Below are 19,363 nucleotides of genomic sequence, written 5' to 3' on the forward strand. Positions count from 1 at the left end.
TGACGTAAATTTCAGCTTGATCCAACAATATCGATCCAGCTAATCGGCATGTGTTGTGGTAATAATGAATGACGTTACTGGCAATGAAAGCATCAGAAACGACCCCCCCCTTTCATGCATTCATGATGAGACATGATACCTATTATATACATTTGATTTGGAAATAGTAGCGTGTCCAGGGACGAAACGCCAATGCTTTTAGTAGAATTCACGTTGTGCCCTGTAGCCGGCCTTCCAGGAATTAGCCCGGATCATTCCGAAATTATACTTATATTCAACACGGCATGCCGCGCGAACGTATTCATGAAAAGATTTATTCTTTTTTGCATCTTGGACAGAAGATAGTTACTGTCGACCATAGTATTGTATCCATAGCTATAAGATAGTATATAGATAAGGCGGCTGGGTGGCGCAGCGGACATTGCGCTCGTCACCAATGCAAGAGACACCGGGTTCAAATCTGGCTGTCGGCGTTGCCTCCGGCTTGGGCCGGCCGTCATACTGGCAGAGTCAGCGGGTGGAAGTCGATGGGTGGTAATCTGGACGTTGTGGACAGCGACTCCTACAGGTCAGTTGGGGGACGCCTGCACAGCAGAGACAGGAAATAGCGGGGGTAGTGTGATCCTTCCACACGTTACACCCTCTCAGTGAGAGTCCGCGCTGCCAGGTGAAAAGAAGCGGTTGATTGGCTAGACGTGTGTCGGAGGAAGCACGTGATAGCCTCCACTCTCCCAGACCGACTGTGGGGGATAAGTGCGCAGCGACCAGGAAGGGGATTGGGAATTGGCATAACGACTACTATGGGAGAAAATCGGAGGAAAAAGGAGGGGGGAAAAGATTAAAAAAAAAAAAAAAAAAAAATGACAGAGGATGGGATAATTGGAAACACGAAATTGGGATGGGAGAAAAATAGAAAAATAAGGAGAAAAAGTGGATCAAAAAATATATACTGTACTTTTCGGACTATAAGCCGCGGCTTTTTTCCCCATTTTTCGACCCTGCGGCTTATATAACGGTGCGGCTTATATTTGGACAAAACCCGAAAATCGAAATATTGCTTTTTTTACTGCATTGAAATGTTATTTATCTGTTCCCTTATTTGCTAAACTTAATACAACTTGTAAATGAGTTAATGTTATTTGTCCGACAGTATTGTGTCCCAATGGGAGTCATTCTCTGTAGAGGTGGGAACTTAAAGCTCAATATAAGAACGGCCATGCACCACCACTCACAGAATCGAGAAAGAGCAATCAATCTGTCAATCCTTTCCGTGTCCGGGCCGGGTGAGGTTTCCCGCGTTGAGTCAAATTAAGCCGCAGGCTCCACTCCTTACATATGGTAATTAAACATTAAAACACATGCGGCTTATAGTCCAGTGCGGCTTATATATGTACACATCATTCAATTTAGCTGCTGCGGCTTATAGTCAGGTGCGGCTTATAGTGCGAAAAGTACGGTAGAATATAGATATATAGCTCTACAAACAAGGTGACGCACAGTGAAAACATGTAATGGAAACCTGGCCTAGCTAGAGCAAGATGGGGAAAGGCCTCGGCCCTGAATGAGTTAATACACTATCAACCTAATACACTGATTTCCACTTAAAATTTTATTATAGTGAGTTTCTGCATTCAATTGTGGCACAATAGCCTATTTGATCAACTTTAGACTTTTACACACATAGATATTGATGAATGAGGTTGAATATGGATATATACTGTGATAGATATACATTTATCAGCAGACCTTTTTCTCCTTGTATTCCCAGTCTCTGTCCCTGAAGGAGGCAGAGAAGGCAGCCCTGTCAGACAGGGTCTCCATGCTGCAGACTGAGCTGGCCACTGTAGCCTCGGAGGCAGAGAGGATGGCAAGAGAAGCAGCTCATTACAAGGAACAGGAACGGGTAATGGAACCTACTAAGTCTGTTGTCTGACCTCTGAACTCTCTCGTTGTTGGCCTCGCCCCTGTCCTAGTCACATGATGATAATACTAATGATAATAATACTAATAATGCAATACTATTACTACTACTACTAATAATAATAATAAATAAACAATAATATAATTATAATAATGTAATATTATAATAATAACAATGTAATGTAATAAAATAATAATGTAATAATAACAACAACAATGTAATAATAATAATAACAACAATAATGTAATAATAACTAATGTAATAATAATAATAAAATATTAATTGTAAATAACCCCATGAAAGGTTTATTATTTTTAGTTTCAAGTTCAAGTTCAAGTTTCTTTAATAGTTGTCATACAGAAGTACAGAATACTTTTGTACAAAATGCTTCTTACTGTTGCGCTCCAGAGACTGTGCAAGACAAGATAAGTATGAAATAAAAACATAGTAAAATTAGAAGTAAAAAAAAGAGGTCACAGTATGGGTAGTTTTATGGGTAGTTACTGGTTTCAGTGTGTGCCTAACGTGATCAATAGAGGTTTATAGAGATCTATGTTTTTTATTTTCTTTTTTTTAACATGAAACTAGACAAACAATACAGTAACAGTAATAATAATGATAAATCACAGGACAATGACAGAAATAATAATAACAATAATGACAGTCCAGTAATTAAATCAAAATAAATGTAGATTAAAAGACATAAAAATAATAAATACAATACATGTGCTCTTGCTCGCTCTCTTTCCTTCCCCTTCCCTCCCCCTCCACCCCCCCTCAGGACCCCCACTTGGACTATACATCCACTATTTGATTTAACATCAGAAAATTACAAGTTTATATGCTTCCCTTTATCTTCTCCACCACAGCTACCCAGACTGCTATGCTGGCTTCATTAACACCTAAAATTCGTGCAGTAGATATCTCTAGATAAATCACATCGAGATAGGTAAGAACCCATACCTTCCGGCACATTTTTATCCGGTTGAATCCAGCGTGACGCTATCAACTTTTTGGCAGCCGTAAGACCGGACAAAATTAGTCTCTTTACATGTACAGAGGTTGATAACTGAGAAACATCACCCAACAACAATACAGAAGGCAGTGTAGGTATGGTCAGAGATACAAATTCTGATAATTGAGTGGTTACTTTTTCCCAGAATATCTTAACAGGAGGGCATTCCCAATATGCATAAATGTACCAAGAGCACCGTTTAAACACAAGGAGCATCGAGGGTCTTGTCTGAGACCCATTAGGTGCAAACGTCTAGGAGTCAGGTAAATCCTATGAACAAAATTAAGATTAATCTGTTGGTGATCCGGGTTGCGTGATGATAGCCGAACGTTTGCCCAGACTGCATCCCAATCAAAATCTACTTCCAAGACCCAAACCGAGTCTAGGGGAAGGACCTCATATGAGGACGTAAGTAAGTGACGATAAAAGTCAGAGACGAAGCCTCTCGATGTCTCCTTGTCATAAAAGAATTTGTGAAATCTGTGGTGCTCAAGTGGAATATTTAATGGGACTCCATGAGCCTTCAAAGCTGCTCTTAATTGTAAATAGAAAAAATTAGTGGAACTGGTGAGGTTAAATTTGTTAAATATATCTTGATAACTGCGGAAACCATGGTCATCGAAGATATCCCCCAATGTGTGTATGCCTTTCTTTTCCCATCTAGGAAATCTGATAGGTTGTTGTGCAATAAGGAGTGAATTGTTATTAAATAGGGGAGAATGACTGTGCCATTTATGGTGGTTAGTACACTTTTTCTGTGTGTCACGCCATATCCGGATCACATGTGTAATAAGAGGGCCAAATCTCATGTTGCATTGCTTAATTGATAAGTTGGTGTACACTATATCCTGCAGTCTATGTGGTGCCACTATGTTCTCCTCTAATGGTCTCCAGGATACCGATGCTTGAGAATCAAACCAGGTGATCAGTGGTCTTAAAGAGAACGCTTTAAAATAATAGTTGAAGTCTGGAAAGGCTAAACCCCCGTCGGCTTTATTTCTCTGTGCAGTGGATCTTTTTATTCATGGAGGTTTGTTGTTCCAAATAAATGTATATGCAGCGGAGTGTAATTTTTGCCAGTAACCAACAGGGGGGGGGGGATAGAGATCTATGTCAATTAATGTTTAGGAATATCCAGGACTTTTATTATAAGAATTGATAGAAGCCTACAACGGTATGTGTATGTGACCTTTATTTTGAAAACATGTCCCCATGTTGCGAGGCAACCGTGTTTACGTTGGCGCTTTTGACAGTTCAGTTAAATTTAGGAAATATGATAATCAAAAAAGGTTTAATGGACCCGTATGAGGCCATAGCTCTTACGGTGGGACTTTGATTGTTTATAAAGATGAATGTAATACTATGTAAAAATTTAAATAAACAGTGATTTTACCAGCAGTAAGTTGCCAGCCACTTTCAATACGGGGATCCGTTACAATAATAATAATGCATTTTATTTAAAGGCACCTTTCAAAGCACCCAAGGTCGCCATACAGGGTTAAAAACAAATACAATTACAAACAGTAAAAACACTATTACAGAGTTACACATAGGGGAGCAGTTATAATAAACTTAAAATGAAAGTGAATATGCCAGAATGAACAGATGTGTTTTGAGACGGGAAACAAAGGTGGGGAGGTTGTCTATTGCACGGATGTCTTGTGGTAGGGAATTCCAGAGGTGGGGGGCACAGGGTTACATTATTATAATAATAATAATAATAATAATAATAATAATAATAATAATAATAATAATAATAATAATAATAATAATAATAATAATAATAATAATAATAATAATAATAATAATAATAATAATAATAATGTAACAATAATAATTACAATCATATAATAATAACAATAATAATCATCACAGAAGTGCACAAAACTGTACACAATTCAGAAATATATGCAAATAAAAAAAAAGTTTTAATAAAAAGTTAAAGAAGATACAAAAGCCAATCCCAAAACAACAATGAAGTAAAAGCAAGTTTACAAAAGTGTGTCTTTTAACACTTTCAGTGCCGGCCATTAACATGGTAAAGCATGGTTAAATGCCAGCACCCACTTCAATGATAGCGTTGTGAACGCATAATCTCTGTCTTAAATTATGGCTATGTGTCTAATCTGCCTGTCGCTTATCAATGACTTGTTTGCAGTCAACATTGTCGAAACGGATAGTTTTTTAATCGGTTCATTTCCGTTTTATAGCATTTTGAAAAGCCCTCGTTTTCAAGGAAAATATAAAGATTCCGTGATAAAAGGCATTTACTGGAATATTCTGGCATACACAAACATGTTGTCATTTTTCGGCCTATTTATGAATAGTTTTCAAATAAACGCTAGATTATCGATAGTATATGTGTACTTATGCACGCTATAGAGGTGGGCTGAAAAATCTATTCTCATTTCCTCATCAGCGATCACAGCCACACACACACACACACACGCATAGGGCAAACGCTTATATATAGGTGAAAATAGCTCTGATTATCCTAAGACTGGTAAAATAAATTCCTTACCTGAGATCAGATGTTATCCAAAAAGATTATTCCAATTCCTGATCGCCATTCCAAATATCGATCACGCTTATTGATTAGAGTGTTGGGTACTGTAAATACATAATCCATGCGTTTTCCGGGCCGGCGAGCACAATGGATTCTTCAGTTGGCTTGAGGGAAAAGTAAAATGAGGAAACTGGCCACCCCCCCTTTGTCAGTGTAAAGTAATGGGGTGCAGTTACACAGGGAGAGACGATAGGGGGCGGTATCTTCCCAATTGAGCTCAGAGAGACTCTGCAGCACTAACCCGAGGCTCGATTGATGAAATATGAATTTAAATCGCCAATAATAAAAATAAAAAAAAAACTACAAACAAACGCTATATAGCGTCGGGGGCACTCAAAGGTCGGCATGAACTAACGACAAAACGCGTCCGTGGCACTCAATGTGTTAAAAGACAATATTGAGGCAGCAAGCCTGTGACTATGCTAACATAATGACGACTAATTGAAACGTAATTTCTCTCTGCAGACTACAGTCGGGGCTCTGACCAATGAGCTACTAGAACTGCGCTCGCAGCTGGAGGACGCAGCCTCGGTTCAGGAGCGAGAGCTGCACAGTCTGAGAGAGACCTGTACCGACCTGCAGTCACGCGCTGAGGTCGCTCTCAAAGAGGTAGTGGAGCATCTCAAGTGTTGAAAGTCATCAGCTTTAAGCTTTTAGGGCCTTCTCTGCTTTCATCATGATTTGTATTGTTCAGTAAAATCACTGTGTGGATGAACAAATCACTGTGTGGATGGGGGAAAAAATGAACTAACCGTAGCCCTATTTCATGTTGTTATTACTGAAGAAAAGTGTGACTGAAGCTCACTGAAATCTACTCATTTTTACTCACTGTACTTAGATTGTACTTAGGCTGTACTTTAGATTGTATATTGTATTGTATATTCCTCTTTTACTAAAAGTTTTACTTACTTTTTTTTTTACTGTATGAAGCACACTCTCAGGTGCTCATACAGAACCAAGCATTCCACCGTAAAGTACATGTATTTTATTGTGACAACTAATAAACAAACTTTAAACTTGAAACTCCAGTGCACACATAAGTAGATTTGAGTTATCTCCAGTAAGCTAGGGTCAAGAGTCAAGACGGGGGCTTGGCCCTATTGACTTTGCATTAGTTTGAGGCCAACTAGCCAGAGCTAGTATGAGGAACAGCATGGATTGTGCTGAGAAAGGACTCCACCGATCTACCAATATCATTGGTCAGTAAGGAATAGGGGTAGGGTTAGAAAAATCTGATTATCTTTCTGTTGTGTGTTTTACTTTAATGGTAGAGTTATTTTGAAGGGTAGATCGGAAGATTTTCATTTTGAGCCCTGATCAAGCCTGCTGTCAGAAAGTGGTATTGTTGTCCAGCAGGGACCAGTCTGTCCTCTGGACTTGGCAGTAACAACAATGCCCCTGTCACTAGGGATGTCCCGATCACGTTTTTTTGCTCCCGATCATGTGATTTTGAGTATACCAATACCGATCTTTCCCGATCCGATAAGTGTATTGCATCCATTGAGCCCATTGGTGGTGAAGGAGGCAATTTCCACCCTACATTGTAAAGCGCTTTTGAGTATCTAGAAAAGCGCTATATCAATGCAATGACCATTCATTCTGATGGCACTTTCTTTTTCTGATACCTAATCTTCAAATCAAAATGTTCCTAATGCTCTTCACCCTCTCAGCTGGATCAGTGCAGAGCCGCTCTCGCCGCCAGCGAAGAGACCCGGGACCAGGTGAGGCGGGACACGCTGGAGACGGAGTGCCGTCTCAACCAGACCCGGGACACAGGGGAGGGCTACAGGAGGGACGGGATGGAGCTACGGCGGACCCTCAGAGATGTCACCAAGGAGCGGGACGCCCTGAGCCAATCCAACGTCCAGCTGAGGGAGAGTCTACGAAGCGCCGAAAGTGAGAGAATCAGGTAAATATGAGCTCTCCTCTTCGGTCACGTGATCTAGCACTGACATCCACAGCGTTCCATTATGTCACTGCTGACGTCTTGGTAGGCAAATAAGAGGCGAGTTGTAATCAAATGAAATAATCAAATGTATAATAATGCAATTGTGACCTAAATACACTTAAAAATGCTTAGATAGTCATTGTGTGCATGTGCGTGTGTTCCTGACTTAATTATCAAATCAGAAGATACATTTCAGACTACAAACCAGTTGATCTATTTCAGTTGAATCTATTTGTAACTGAGGGGTACAATTCCCTGACTGTATTGATAAGTATGGTATCATTAAACCACTACCGCTTTATGTACTTTAACTACTGGCCATACAGTACACAATATATGAATATGATGAACACTTCCCACAATGAAATCGGTTCCAGTCAAAGGTATTAATCAAGTATTTAATGGAGCAAAAGGTACATATGATACTTATATTACATTTGATTGCACTTGTAAGGCAAATGAGTATTCGTAGGCAAATCAACACTGAATGTCCATTATCTGGTTACGCAGGAGGCAAGTATACAACCTGGCTCTTAGGGAATTATATCTATGGTACACTTAATGATATAGCGGGATATACTGGAAGGGGTCCTCCCGGTTGTAAGCCGGCAGGGGGGGTAGGAGAGCTGTCGGTAGTAGAACGTCTGGTCAACGATATCTAGGGAGACTTCGAGTACAGAAGACAGTGCGATAGACTCTTGATCCGCAGACGAATACAGCTTGGTTCTCTTGTAGGCTGTAGCTCCACAGTGAAGAAAGCTAGGCGGCCTCAGGCTCTCTGAGCGCCGACTCGACCTTGACTCCTCGGGGGTAAATCCAACACTCACAGGCGTCGGCGATTATCCGCTCCACAAATCACAGTACCAAAGCAAATATATATTCCAGCCGCACAGGGCTATGCAGACGTCGGGTAGGTAATCCAGTGTACATGTCCATTCGGTCCTCGCCTAGATCTCCTCGGATGAAAGCGCCATGTGGTCGGCCCAGCCTGGATAAGAATCTAGCTAACACGAGGAAGCGTTGGAGATGCTGGTCACTTTAGAACTCTAACCGCACGATGCACCATACACAATAGACTATTATTAACTTAATAGAAATACGTCGCACTCGACGGTACAGTGCCAAACTCTGACAATTCAGTTATTAATTCGCACGCGGTCTCAATGCTATTCTGGGGCCAAACAGGCCATACTTCACCGCACGTCGTATCGTGGGTGAGGCTTCACGTTGGTTACTAAGTTTCTGACTAAGTGCCTCTGTATTCACTTACGCCATATTTATATGCACGGTGAACAAATAGTGCCACTCTCATTTCTGTCGCCGTATCCCTGGGCAGGGCCGGGGCTAGTACAGACATGTCTTGTCGGTAACTTTGAACTTGACTCCGGGGGCTGGTCCCCTGGCGCCTGGTCCTTTGTCCAATAGGAGAATGAACTATTATGGGCTATAGTAGGCTAAAGGGATATTCCGTGTATATGTACAAGGAATATACAAGGGATATCAAACGATATACAAATACTATTCAATATATATCAACAAATAAATATATATACTCGGTTTAATCTGATCCTTCGTAACAGCCGCCCCCTAATTAGTCCCACCTAATTAGCTAAGCAGAGACAGATTAACCGCACTGTCCACTACTCAATGTCTGCTGTGAGGGTCAGTCAATTCACAAAGTCATGGGGTCATGGTCGTCATCGATGGTATCGGGGAGCCTTGGCAGTTCTATTAGCCTCGCCACGGGTCGGGTGTAGGTCCGCCCTTGGACGAGCACTTCAGCTGCTCGGACCTTTCCGTCGGCACCGGTGATCACTTTGCTTACGCGGCCAGCCGGCCACATAGCTCGGGGTAGTGACTGGTCGATAATCATGACGACTGTTCCTTCTGTCAAATTGTCTCTCTCTTTTACCCATTTCTGGCGGGTCTGTAGAGACGGTAGGTAGTGGAGTAGGAAGCTGTTCCAAAACTTGTCAGCCAATACTTGACTGTACCTCCACATTCTTCGGCCGTTCGCTTCTTCAGGCCTGTACATTGTCTGGGGTAGCGCGGGGTCCAGCCGCCCCATCAAGAGTGTGTTGGGGGTGACTGGGTCGACATCTGCTACATCACTTGAGACGTAACCGAGGGGCTTTGAGTTCAATACTCCCTCGATCTCCGTGAGGACTGTCATTAAGACTTCTTCCGCCACGGTCTGGGCCCCAAGCACGGCGTACAGGGCTGTCTTGATGGAACGTACTTCTCGTTCCCAGGTTCCACCGAAGTGAGGTGCGTTCGGGGGATTAAACTGGAAGTCAATCTGGGATGGAGCGAGGTGGGTCTTAAGTTCTGGGCCCATAGCTTGGAAGCTCTCTCTCAGCTCTCTTTCTCCGCCTTTGAAGTTTGTCCCGTGATCAGACAATAATGTAGACGGTTTTCCTTTCCGTGATGTGAATCTTCGGAAGGCCATAAGGAATGAGTCTGTGCTCATGGTTAAGTTCAAGTTCTTTAATAGTTGTCATACAGAAGTACAGAATACTTTCATACAAAATGCTTCTTACTGTTACGCTCCAGAGACTGTGCTAGACAAGATAGTATCAAATAACATAATAACATAATATAGCATGAATTTAGAAGAAGAAAATGAGGTCACAGTTGTTCGGTATAGACATATGTACAATGTTCTGAGTTACCATATAATATACAATACACAACTATGCAGTGTACTAATGTACAGTACTATCTAGTGCAAAGCAGAAATGGGATGAGGTACAATTTTAGGTACAATTTACAGTAAGGTGTACGAGTTGTAGTGCAATCCTTCATCCATAAATATAAAGTGTGGGGAGTGGGTGCTACAGTGTGTTTGTTTAAAGTGGGTGTGTGCTATAAAGTGTGTGTAGTGGGTGCTACAGTGTGTTTGTTTAAAGTGAGTGTGTGCGTGTGGATGTGTGTGCTATGTGTGTTTGGTGGTTGTTGTTGTGTAGTGTTCATTCATTGTTCGTTTAGCAGCCTGATGGCCTGGGGATAGAAGCTACTTCTGAGTCTTTCTGTGCTCGCCTTGAGACTCCTGTATCGCTTGCCTGACGGCAGCAGTTCAAAGAGGCAGTTGTTCGGGTGGCTCGAGTCCTTAATAATTCTCTTAGCCTTCCCCTTGCAACGCTTGTAGTAAATGTTCTGGAGGGTGGGGAGCCCCCCTCCAATTGTGCGTTCGGCTGAACGTGTCACTCTTTGTAGTCTGCTTTGGTCTTTTGCAGTGCTATTCCCAAACCAGGAGGTGATGTTGCCGGTCAAGATGCTCTCTATTGTACATGAGTAGAAGTTCTTAAGGATCTTCTGGCTGACTTGGAACTTCCTTAGGCGCCTGAGGAAGTAGAGGCGTTGTCGTGCCTTCTTCACCACACTGTTAATGTGTATGGTCCATTTCAAGTCCTCGGATATGTGGGCTCCGAGGTACTTGAAGCTGTTGACTCTCTCAACCGGTGCCCCGTCGATGCTGAGGGGGCTGTAGTCCTTGACCCCCGACCTCCTGAAGTCCACAATCATCTCCTTTGTTTTGCTGACGTTCAGGGAGAGGCTGTTTTCCTGGCACCATCCCGCCAGGACCTTGACCTCTTCCAGGTAGGCCCTCTCGTCGTTGGCAGAGATCAGGCCCACCACCACTGTGTCGTCAGCAAATTTGACGATTGTATTGCTACTCCGCTGAGCCACACAGTCGTGTGTGTACAGGGAGTAGAGGAGGGGACTCAGAACACAGCCCTGGGGGGCCCCTATGTTGAGGGTGATGGATGAGGAGGTGCAGTTGCCTGCTCTCACCACCTGGGGTCTGCCAGTCAGGAAGTCCAAGACCCACTGGCAGAGGTCATAGCCCAAGCCCAGGTCCCTGAGCTTGGCTATGAGTATGGAGGGGACTATGGTATTGAATGCCGAGCTGTAGTCGATGAATAGCATTCTCACATAGTTCCCCTGCCTCTTGTCCAGGTGTGATGCTGCTGTGTGCAGCACATGGGATATGGCGTCCTCCGTGGACCTGTTGGGGCGGTATGCAAATTGCAGGGGGTCCATGTTGATGGGGAGGGAGGAGCAGATGTAGCCCTTTACTAGCTTCTCAAAGCACTTCATGGCTATGGAGGTGAGAGCTACAGGGCGGTAGTCGTTGAGGCAAGCAGGCTTGGATTTTTTGGGTACAGGGATAATAGTGGACTTCTTCAGGCAGGTGGGGATGACAGCCTGTTCTAAGGACAGGTTAAATATGTCAGTGAATACTGGGGCCAGTTGGTCGGCACAGACTTTTAGGACGCGGCCGTTGGAAGGAGTTCGATATGTATCGCTCGGGTGGTCATGCATTTGAATACAATACCCCACCGCTTCTCGGTTCCTCTTCCTTTCTTTATATACAGCGGGCCGAAACAGTCCATACCGGTGGAGTGAAAAGGCTTGTCGCCGAGTCGGAGGCGACAGGGAGGTAGGTCAGCCATCCGGGGTATACTGGGCTGTGCTCGCCACTTACGACAGTCTAGACAGGTTCGCTGGAAGCGCCGCACTGCTTCTCTCCCTTGCAGTATCCAATAACGACGTCTGATCTCCGCGAAGACTCTCTCTGCCCCTGCGTGGTGCACATCCTCGTCGTATTTCTTTATGATCAGCTCTGTGACCTTGTGTCGGCTGTTCAAGACTATCGGGTACTTGGCGTCATCCGGTAAGTCTGGGGCTCTCCGCAGACGACCACCCACTCTGATGAGACTATGGGCGTCGCTCTCGGGTGCTAGGTGGAGCAGTCTGCTGTCTGATGGGACGGGCTTTGCTCCCTGTAGACAGTCTAGCTCGTCGGGGAACGAGTCTCTCTGGGCTCGTTGTAGTAGAAGAAGTTCTGCTTCTTCGTAGTCAGCTGCTGAAATGTCAGTAGTGGGCTGAACCTCTGGGTGGTGCCACAGAAATGTCTTTAGCTGCGCACTCTCTAGGGTGAGGCAATCGTCTATGTCGGGGTCTGTGGAGACGAGTGTGTTCAATCCACAGAACATAGATTTCTTGTTTTCGGCCTCCTCTTTACTCGCCTCCCGTGGGGTGGGTGTAGGCCACTCTTCTTCCGGGAGCTTGAGAAACTCTGGTCCGTCACTGTATAGGTTGTGACGGGTGAGGTCATCCAGGGACATTCCCCGGGTGATGACGTCAGCTGGGTTGTGTTTTGTGTCCACATACCTCCAGCTCGCTACTTCTGTTAACTCTTGAATCTCTGTGACTCTGACTCCCACGAAGACCTTGTATCTGCACGAATCATACCGGATCCATGTGAGTACTGTCGTGGAGTCTGACCACAAGATTGTTCTTTGCACCGGAATGGTGAGTTCACGTTGGATTAACGTGGCGAGCTGCGCTCCTGCTAGGGCTGCGCAGAGCTCTAGACGCGGGATAGATTGTTGCTTTCGTGGGGCTATTCTTGAGCGAGCCAGGATGAAAGCAGTATGTATTTCTCCTCCCTCCTCTTGGGCACGCAAGTAGGCCACCGAACCGTAGGCTACTTCGGAGGCGTCGCTGAAGACGTGCAGATCCATCTTGCATGTCTCTGGCCTCACTGTGGGTGGGAAGTAGCTGCGGCGTATGTTAACACCTGGGAGTGAGCGGAGTTCCGTCTCCCACTCTCTCCATGTGGATGCAAGGTGTTCGGGTATGGGGTCGTCCCAGCCCTGGTCCTTGTCCCATAGTGCTCTTACAATGATCTTTGCCCTGGTGGTGTAAGGTAGAATACATCCCAACGGGTCATATTGTCTGCCGAGTGTTCTGTATACACTCCGTCTGGTGGTCGGTAGTGCCGTCGACCTTCCCTGCTCCTTGGTCAGGGGTTTGTGTCTATAATGGAGCGAGTCTGTTTTGAAGCGCCAGACTAGTCCTAGTGTCATTTCTTGGGCTTCTCCTGGGATGGTCGCCATCCAGGTCTCGCTGCTCGCTGCCTTGTCCTCGGGGGAGAGGCTGCGCAATACTTGCGGGTCGCTGCTGGCCCACTGCCTGAGATCAAAGCCGCCTTTGATCAGGGAGGCGCGGAGCTTGAGTAGAAGAGCCTCGGCTTCTTCTGGCGTCGAGACGCTTTGCAAACAGTTGTCCACGTAGAAACTATTTCCTACACTTTGTCGGACCTCTTCATCTGCTGCTGGGTCCTCTGCGACGTGTTTTTGCAGTGCAAACATAGCACAGCATGGGCTGCATGTGGTTCCGAAAGGGAGGACTTCCCATTGATAGATGGCTGGTTGCTCATCCCCGATCCTCTCTCTCCATAGGAACCGCAGCAGGGGCTTGTCCTCCTCCACTAGTCTCACCTGCAGGAACATCCCTTTGATGTCGCCGCTGATGGCCACCTGGTCCTGGCGGAAACGTAGTAACACGCCTAGTAGGGAGGGGCCGAGTGTTGGGCCGGGCAAGAGCTCTTTATTCAGATTTTGTGATCCGATCTGGTAGCTGCAGTTGAACACAATACGATCCTTGCCGTTGTGGTGGACTTTGTGGTGCGGCACGTACCATGATTCGGTCGTCTGATCGGCCTCTTTAATGTCAATTTTCTTTATGTGTCCCGCTGTGATTAGCTTGTTAATCTCAGCGCGGTACACAGTCTCTTGAGCGGGGTCTCTGGCTAGGCGCCGCTCTGTGTTCAATAGATACCGCTCCGTCGCTTCTTTTGTGGCGTGAAAGGTAGGCATACCCTCTCGCCTCAGGTGTGGAGTTGCGTATCTCATCACTCCGTTGACGTTGACTCTCTTTGTCCCTTGCTCGAGGAGGGCTATAGCGTAAATGTCTTCCTTGGAACGAATGTCTTTCTTTTCGTTCTTAAAGGGCATTGTCTCTAGTGTCCATAGCCTCTCGACGTGCTGTAGGAGAGTGGTGTCTTCTTCTGTCACTCTGGAGTGGAGGCAGTTAGTGGCTGCTGTTCGGTTAAGAGACTTAGCGAGGGGGCCTTGTAATGTCCATCCTAGGCGGGTCTCGACTGCTGCAGGACAGCCTCTGGGTCCTGTGTGGACCCGGTCTATCGGGACTATGAGGTCTGCATGGTCGGAGCCTATCAGCAGGGTCGGGGTGGCACCGTCTATGAGCGGGATAGGTAGTTGGCGCAGGTGCACATATTTATCCATCAGCTTGGCGATGGGGTAGGTGTACTGTGATAGGCCTATTTCTTGGCTGGTGAAAGCATTAGTAATCCTATACCGTCTCTCTGGCTGCCCGCTTGCTGCGATAGTGAAGGAGACATTCTCGCCCTTTATCGTCTTTAGATCTCTTCTTCTTGTCCGAATCGTCATCTGGTTTTCGCTCCCCCGCAGCCCCAGCTGGGCCGCAGCGGACGCGAGGAGAAGGGTCTTCTCTGACCCGTCGTCAAGGACGGCGTAAGTGTCCATGACCTTATCTTGGTAACTCAGTGTTACGCGGACCACCTTTAAGAGCACCTGGGCGCCCCCGCTGCTGGCGGGGTCAATGTACATAACACTTGCCTTTGTGCTGCTGGAAGGTGCAGGCTTTCTTCTGTTACTGTCGTGTAGGACATCTAGGTGGGCTCCGTCACACCGACTACACCCAGGGGAGGAAACAAACTTTTTGGCTTACCAGCCAACTGGCGAGTATCTGATTTTTTTTACCAGCCAAACAGATTTTTTACCAGACAAAAAAAATCGCTAATTGTGATAATTACTTCTTTGTATGTCAAGCCACGTCAATGTTGTGTATGCATCTGGGTAGGCACACTGTGCCTTTAAGACAGCACGGTGGTCTTACGACAGTGCTGTGAAGTACCGTCAAGTGTTGTGGTGACGTCAGTTGGGTTGGTGTGCTGTTGTGCACAGTGCACTGGTTGAGCTAGCCCCTTTCGTGACTGCGATGTGCAAGCCAGGGGCTTTTGAGCATGAAATAAAATGTCTAACCTTACGTCGTAGTCCGGTGCTTTTTTGGAAACATTATAGTCATAACAGATACACCTAGCTGGCTGCTTTGAGCACACAGGGCTAACGTTAGCTAGCAAGCAGCTATAGTTAAAACGCTAACTAGAAGCTAACCACTGTATACAGTTCCAGTAGACTAACATTACACCTCTGTGATTTAAATGTGTCCTTAGTAACTTATACTCAAGGGTTGTACTAGGGTTGGATGCAGTCTGTCAGTCTGTCTGTTTTCCATCTTCTGCTGTGTTTAACGTTATCTGTTTGCGAGTGCTCCTGATGGCTAGCCTAGTACCGCGGGACTTTTATTATTATATGTCCGCGGGTTGGCCAGTACTGCGCAAACGTTTATTAAACATTATATGTCCGCGGGTGGTCTTGTGCAGTGCTCTCGTGGCACTGTCAACTAAAGCGAACACTCAGAAGACGCGCACCGTTTGCCAGTGCAGTGATTGCAGAATGTTTTATTTTTTTGTATACTCGCCAGCAGGGGAGGAAACTAACTTTTTGGCTTACCAGCCAACTGGCGGGTATCTGATTTTTTTTTACCAGCCAAACGTAAAAAATACTAGCATTTGGCCAGTAAAGTGGCCTAATTTCCTCCCCTGACTACACCTCTTCTTTAAGCGGCAATCGGCTGCCATGTGACTGCGCGCACATCGGTAACAGCGTCGGTTGGACTTTATCCATTGACTCACTTCTTCAGCGGTCATCTTCTTGAACATGTCACATTGTGACAACCAGTGTTCCTTTTCGCAGTACGGGCACACCATCTTCCACTTCTCTTTCATCGAGGGGGTACTGTGGTTCTTGCTGCTCGGTACTGATTCTGATTGGTGCATGACAGTCACCAATCTTCGGCCATCGTTTGCTCTCCTAGGTCCCTCTCTGGAGCTTGGTGTGCTCCGCACGAACGTATCCAATCGTAGGCTGCTGACTTCTCTCGCCAGGAAGTCGGCTAGGTCTAGGAGGGATGGCTCGGGACCGTTAGGATCACGGTGGTCTCTTTGCCGCCTGAAGCGCTCTTGTCGGGCGGGCGGCAGCTTCTCTAAAATCCTCTCGACATTAGAGTTTGCGTATAGTTCGTGCATACCCTTTTCTCGTTGCGCCCCCAGCATCCCTACCAGGGATTGTACTTTGATAGACAGGTCGTCTAGTGAGCAATTGTCTGTTGCTGGGGGTAGGCGGTCAATATGCCCTATCTCTTGTATTACGTAATCCCATATGCGTCCATATCTTTGGTCGAGCGCTGCTAGAGCCGCTGTGTATGGGGTAGTAGAGGTGGCATAGGCCAGCGCTATGTTGTGCGCTCGGGGCACCTTGAGGTGCTTCAATAGGATAGCATACTTGTGGCGTTCATCAGCTACGTCAACCATCATTGTCTCTAAGCACATCCGTAACTCTGTGTACTGTGCTCGGTTCTCATGGGTGAAGTCTGGAAACGTCGGTGTGCCAATGTATGACGCCGTAGATGGCTGGCACATCGGTGAGCGTTGGAAGAGAGGCCTCCTAGGCGAGTCTCCTCTTACGCCTCTCGGTGGGCTGGTACCGGCAGGGTACCATGGCCCGCGTATCCAGGTGCTATTCCTCGGGACTGGTCGTGCGTCATGCTCACCCGTGAATAGAGTCGGGGGTCTGTAGCGCAGAGCCGCGGGGGTAGAGCCTGGGCTGTACTGGACCTCCTGGTCCTGTGGAGTACTGTGCTGCTGTCGGGCTTGACTCTCCTCCTCTCCCTCTTCTTCTTCTGTCAGGTCATCTAGATCCTGTAGTCGTCTATTTAGCCTCTCCGCGGTGTACACCGTTCCTTCCTTGTAGCTGGGTCTCACTGGGACCGGTCGGGGAAGGGGTTCGGAGGGGGGTATAGGCTCTCTCTGGTGGTCGAGTTCAGGGTCGCTTGATCGGTTAGGGGAGGGTGCCCTTGACCCGTGTCTTGACGAGGCCCTGGAACCCCGTGCGGAGGGAGGGGGTGTTGCCTTGGCGATCAGCTGCTCCATTAGCTGCGCTTGTATTCTGTCGCGCTCTGCTTCTCTTTGGGCACCGGCAGCGGCACGCTGGGTGTCGGCCCGGTCTCTTGCCATATTCTCTTCCGTCTGAAGGCGTCTAATCTCTAGACGTATACGATCTTCGTCGCTCCGTTGCTGCGCTTGAATGCGTTCTCTTTCCATGGAAGAATGTTCGCGCTCACTAAGCGTCTGTGCTTGGAGTCGATCGCGCTCTGTTGAGGCTGCTAGGCTGGCGAGGAACGCCTGTGCCAGCATCTTGTCCGCCTCGCTGGGGGAAGACGCTGGTTGAGGTGATCCGCTCCTGGCAGTACTCGTTGGAGATGCGTTCTCCTGCGGGGAGTCCTGGAGCTCTATCTCCTGGGCGCTCTCCTCTTCTTGTACCGTGCAGAGTTCCATCTCTGGAGGGTTGTCTTCCTCCCGGAGCTCTCCGGGGACTACTTCTTCGGTCTTGGCGGGGAGTAAAGTCGTGTCAGTTCCCTCCTGGTCCCCACCGTGAGCTTGGTCAGTTACATTAGAACCCACTAGGGCCTCTGTGGTCGGGGTATCCTGGTTGATAGGGTCGGACATAATTTTACTTTCTACTTTTACCGCGTTTACCGTCTGTAGAAGGCTAGGTAGTATACTGGCAGCGTAATCCTCTAAGTACTGAGGTGGCTGCCGTCTACGCTGCGGGCGATCTACTTTAGGAGGACCGTTTTGTGGAGTGTTCATCATAGGCCATTTCAATATTAATACCACTATATTAATATTACACTAGTTACCCTCCGGCTCGAAGGACCAATTGTAACTGAGGGGTACAATTCCCTGACTGTATTGATAAGTATGGTATCATTAAACCACTACCGCTTTATGTACTTTAACTACTGGCCATACAGTACACAATATATGAATATGATGAACACTTCCCACAATGAAATCGGTTCCAGTCAAAGGTATTAATCAAGTATTTAATGGAGCAAAAGGTACATATGATACTTATATTACATTTGATTGCACTTGTAAGGCAAATGAGTATTCGTAGGCAAATCAACACTGAATGTCCATTCTCTGGTTACGCAGGAGGCAAGTATACAACCTGGCTCTTAGGGAATTATATCTATGGTACACTTAATGATATAGCGGGATATACTGGAAGGGGTCCTCCCGGTTGTAAGCCGGCAGGGGGGGTAGGAGAGCTGTCGGTAGTAGAACGTCTGGTCAACGATATCTAGGGAGACTTCGAGTACAGAAGACAGTGCGATAGACTCTTGATCCGCAGACGAATACAGCTTGGTTCTCTTGTAGGCTGTAGCTCCACAGTGAAGAAAGCTAGGCGGCCTCAGGCTCTCTGAGCGCCGACTCGACCTTGACTCCTCTCGGGGGTAAATCCAACACTCACAGGCGTCAGCGATTATCCGCTCCACAAATCACAGTACCAAAGCAAATATATATTCCATACGCACAGGGCTATGCAGACGTCGGGTAGGTAATCCAGTGTACATGTCCATTCGGTCCTCGCCTAGATCTCCTCGGATGAAAGCGCCATGTGGTCGGCCCAGCCTGGATAAGAATCTAGCTAACACGAGAAAGCGTTGGAGATGCTGGTCACTTTAGAACTCTAACCGCACGATGCACCATACACAATAGACTATTATTAACGTAATAGAAATACGTCGCACTCGACGGTACAGTGCCAAACTCTGACAATTCAGTTATTAATTCGCACGCGGTCTCAATGCTATTCTGGGGCCAAACAGGCCATACTTCACCGCACGTCGTATCGTGGGTGAGGCTTCACGTTGGTTACTAAGTTTCTGACTAAGTGCCTCTGTATTCACTTACGCCATATTTATATGCACGGTGAACAAATAGTGCCACTCTCATTTCTGTCGCCGTATCCCTGGGCAGGGCCGGGGCTAGTACTGACATGTCTTGTCGGTAACTTTGAACTTGACTCCAGGGGCTGGTCCCCTGGCGCCTGGTCCTTTGTCCAATAGGAGAATGAACTATTATGGGCTATAGTAGGCTAAAGGGATATT

The 19,363-nt window shown here is 46.4% G+C and overlaps 1 protein-coding gene across 1 annotated transcript in view; it reads left to right on the plus strand.

Annotated features, from left to right (window-relative positions):
- The window catches only part of crocc (ciliary rootlet coiled-coil, rootletin), a 172,407-nt gene that overhangs the window by 103,465 nt on the left and 49,579 nt on the right, over positions 1-19,363 (plus strand). The window contains exons 22-24 of the mRNA XM_084316245.1: positions 1,769-1,903; positions 5,968-6,111; positions 7,173-7,411. Of these exons, the coding sequence (XP_084172371.1) occupies positions 1,769-1,903; positions 5,968-6,111; positions 7,173-7,411 (518 nt within the window). The remainder of the gene's footprint in view (positions 1-1,768; positions 1,904-5,967; positions 6,112-7,172; positions 7,412-19,363) is intronic.

The sequence above is a fragment of the Notolepis coatsorum genome (assembly GCF_963971535.1).
Source record: "Notolepis coatsorum genome assembly, chromosome: 6".
Taxonomy (NCBI): Eukaryota; Metazoa; Chordata; class Actinopteri; order Aulopiformes; family Paralepididae; genus Notolepis; species Notolepis coatsorum.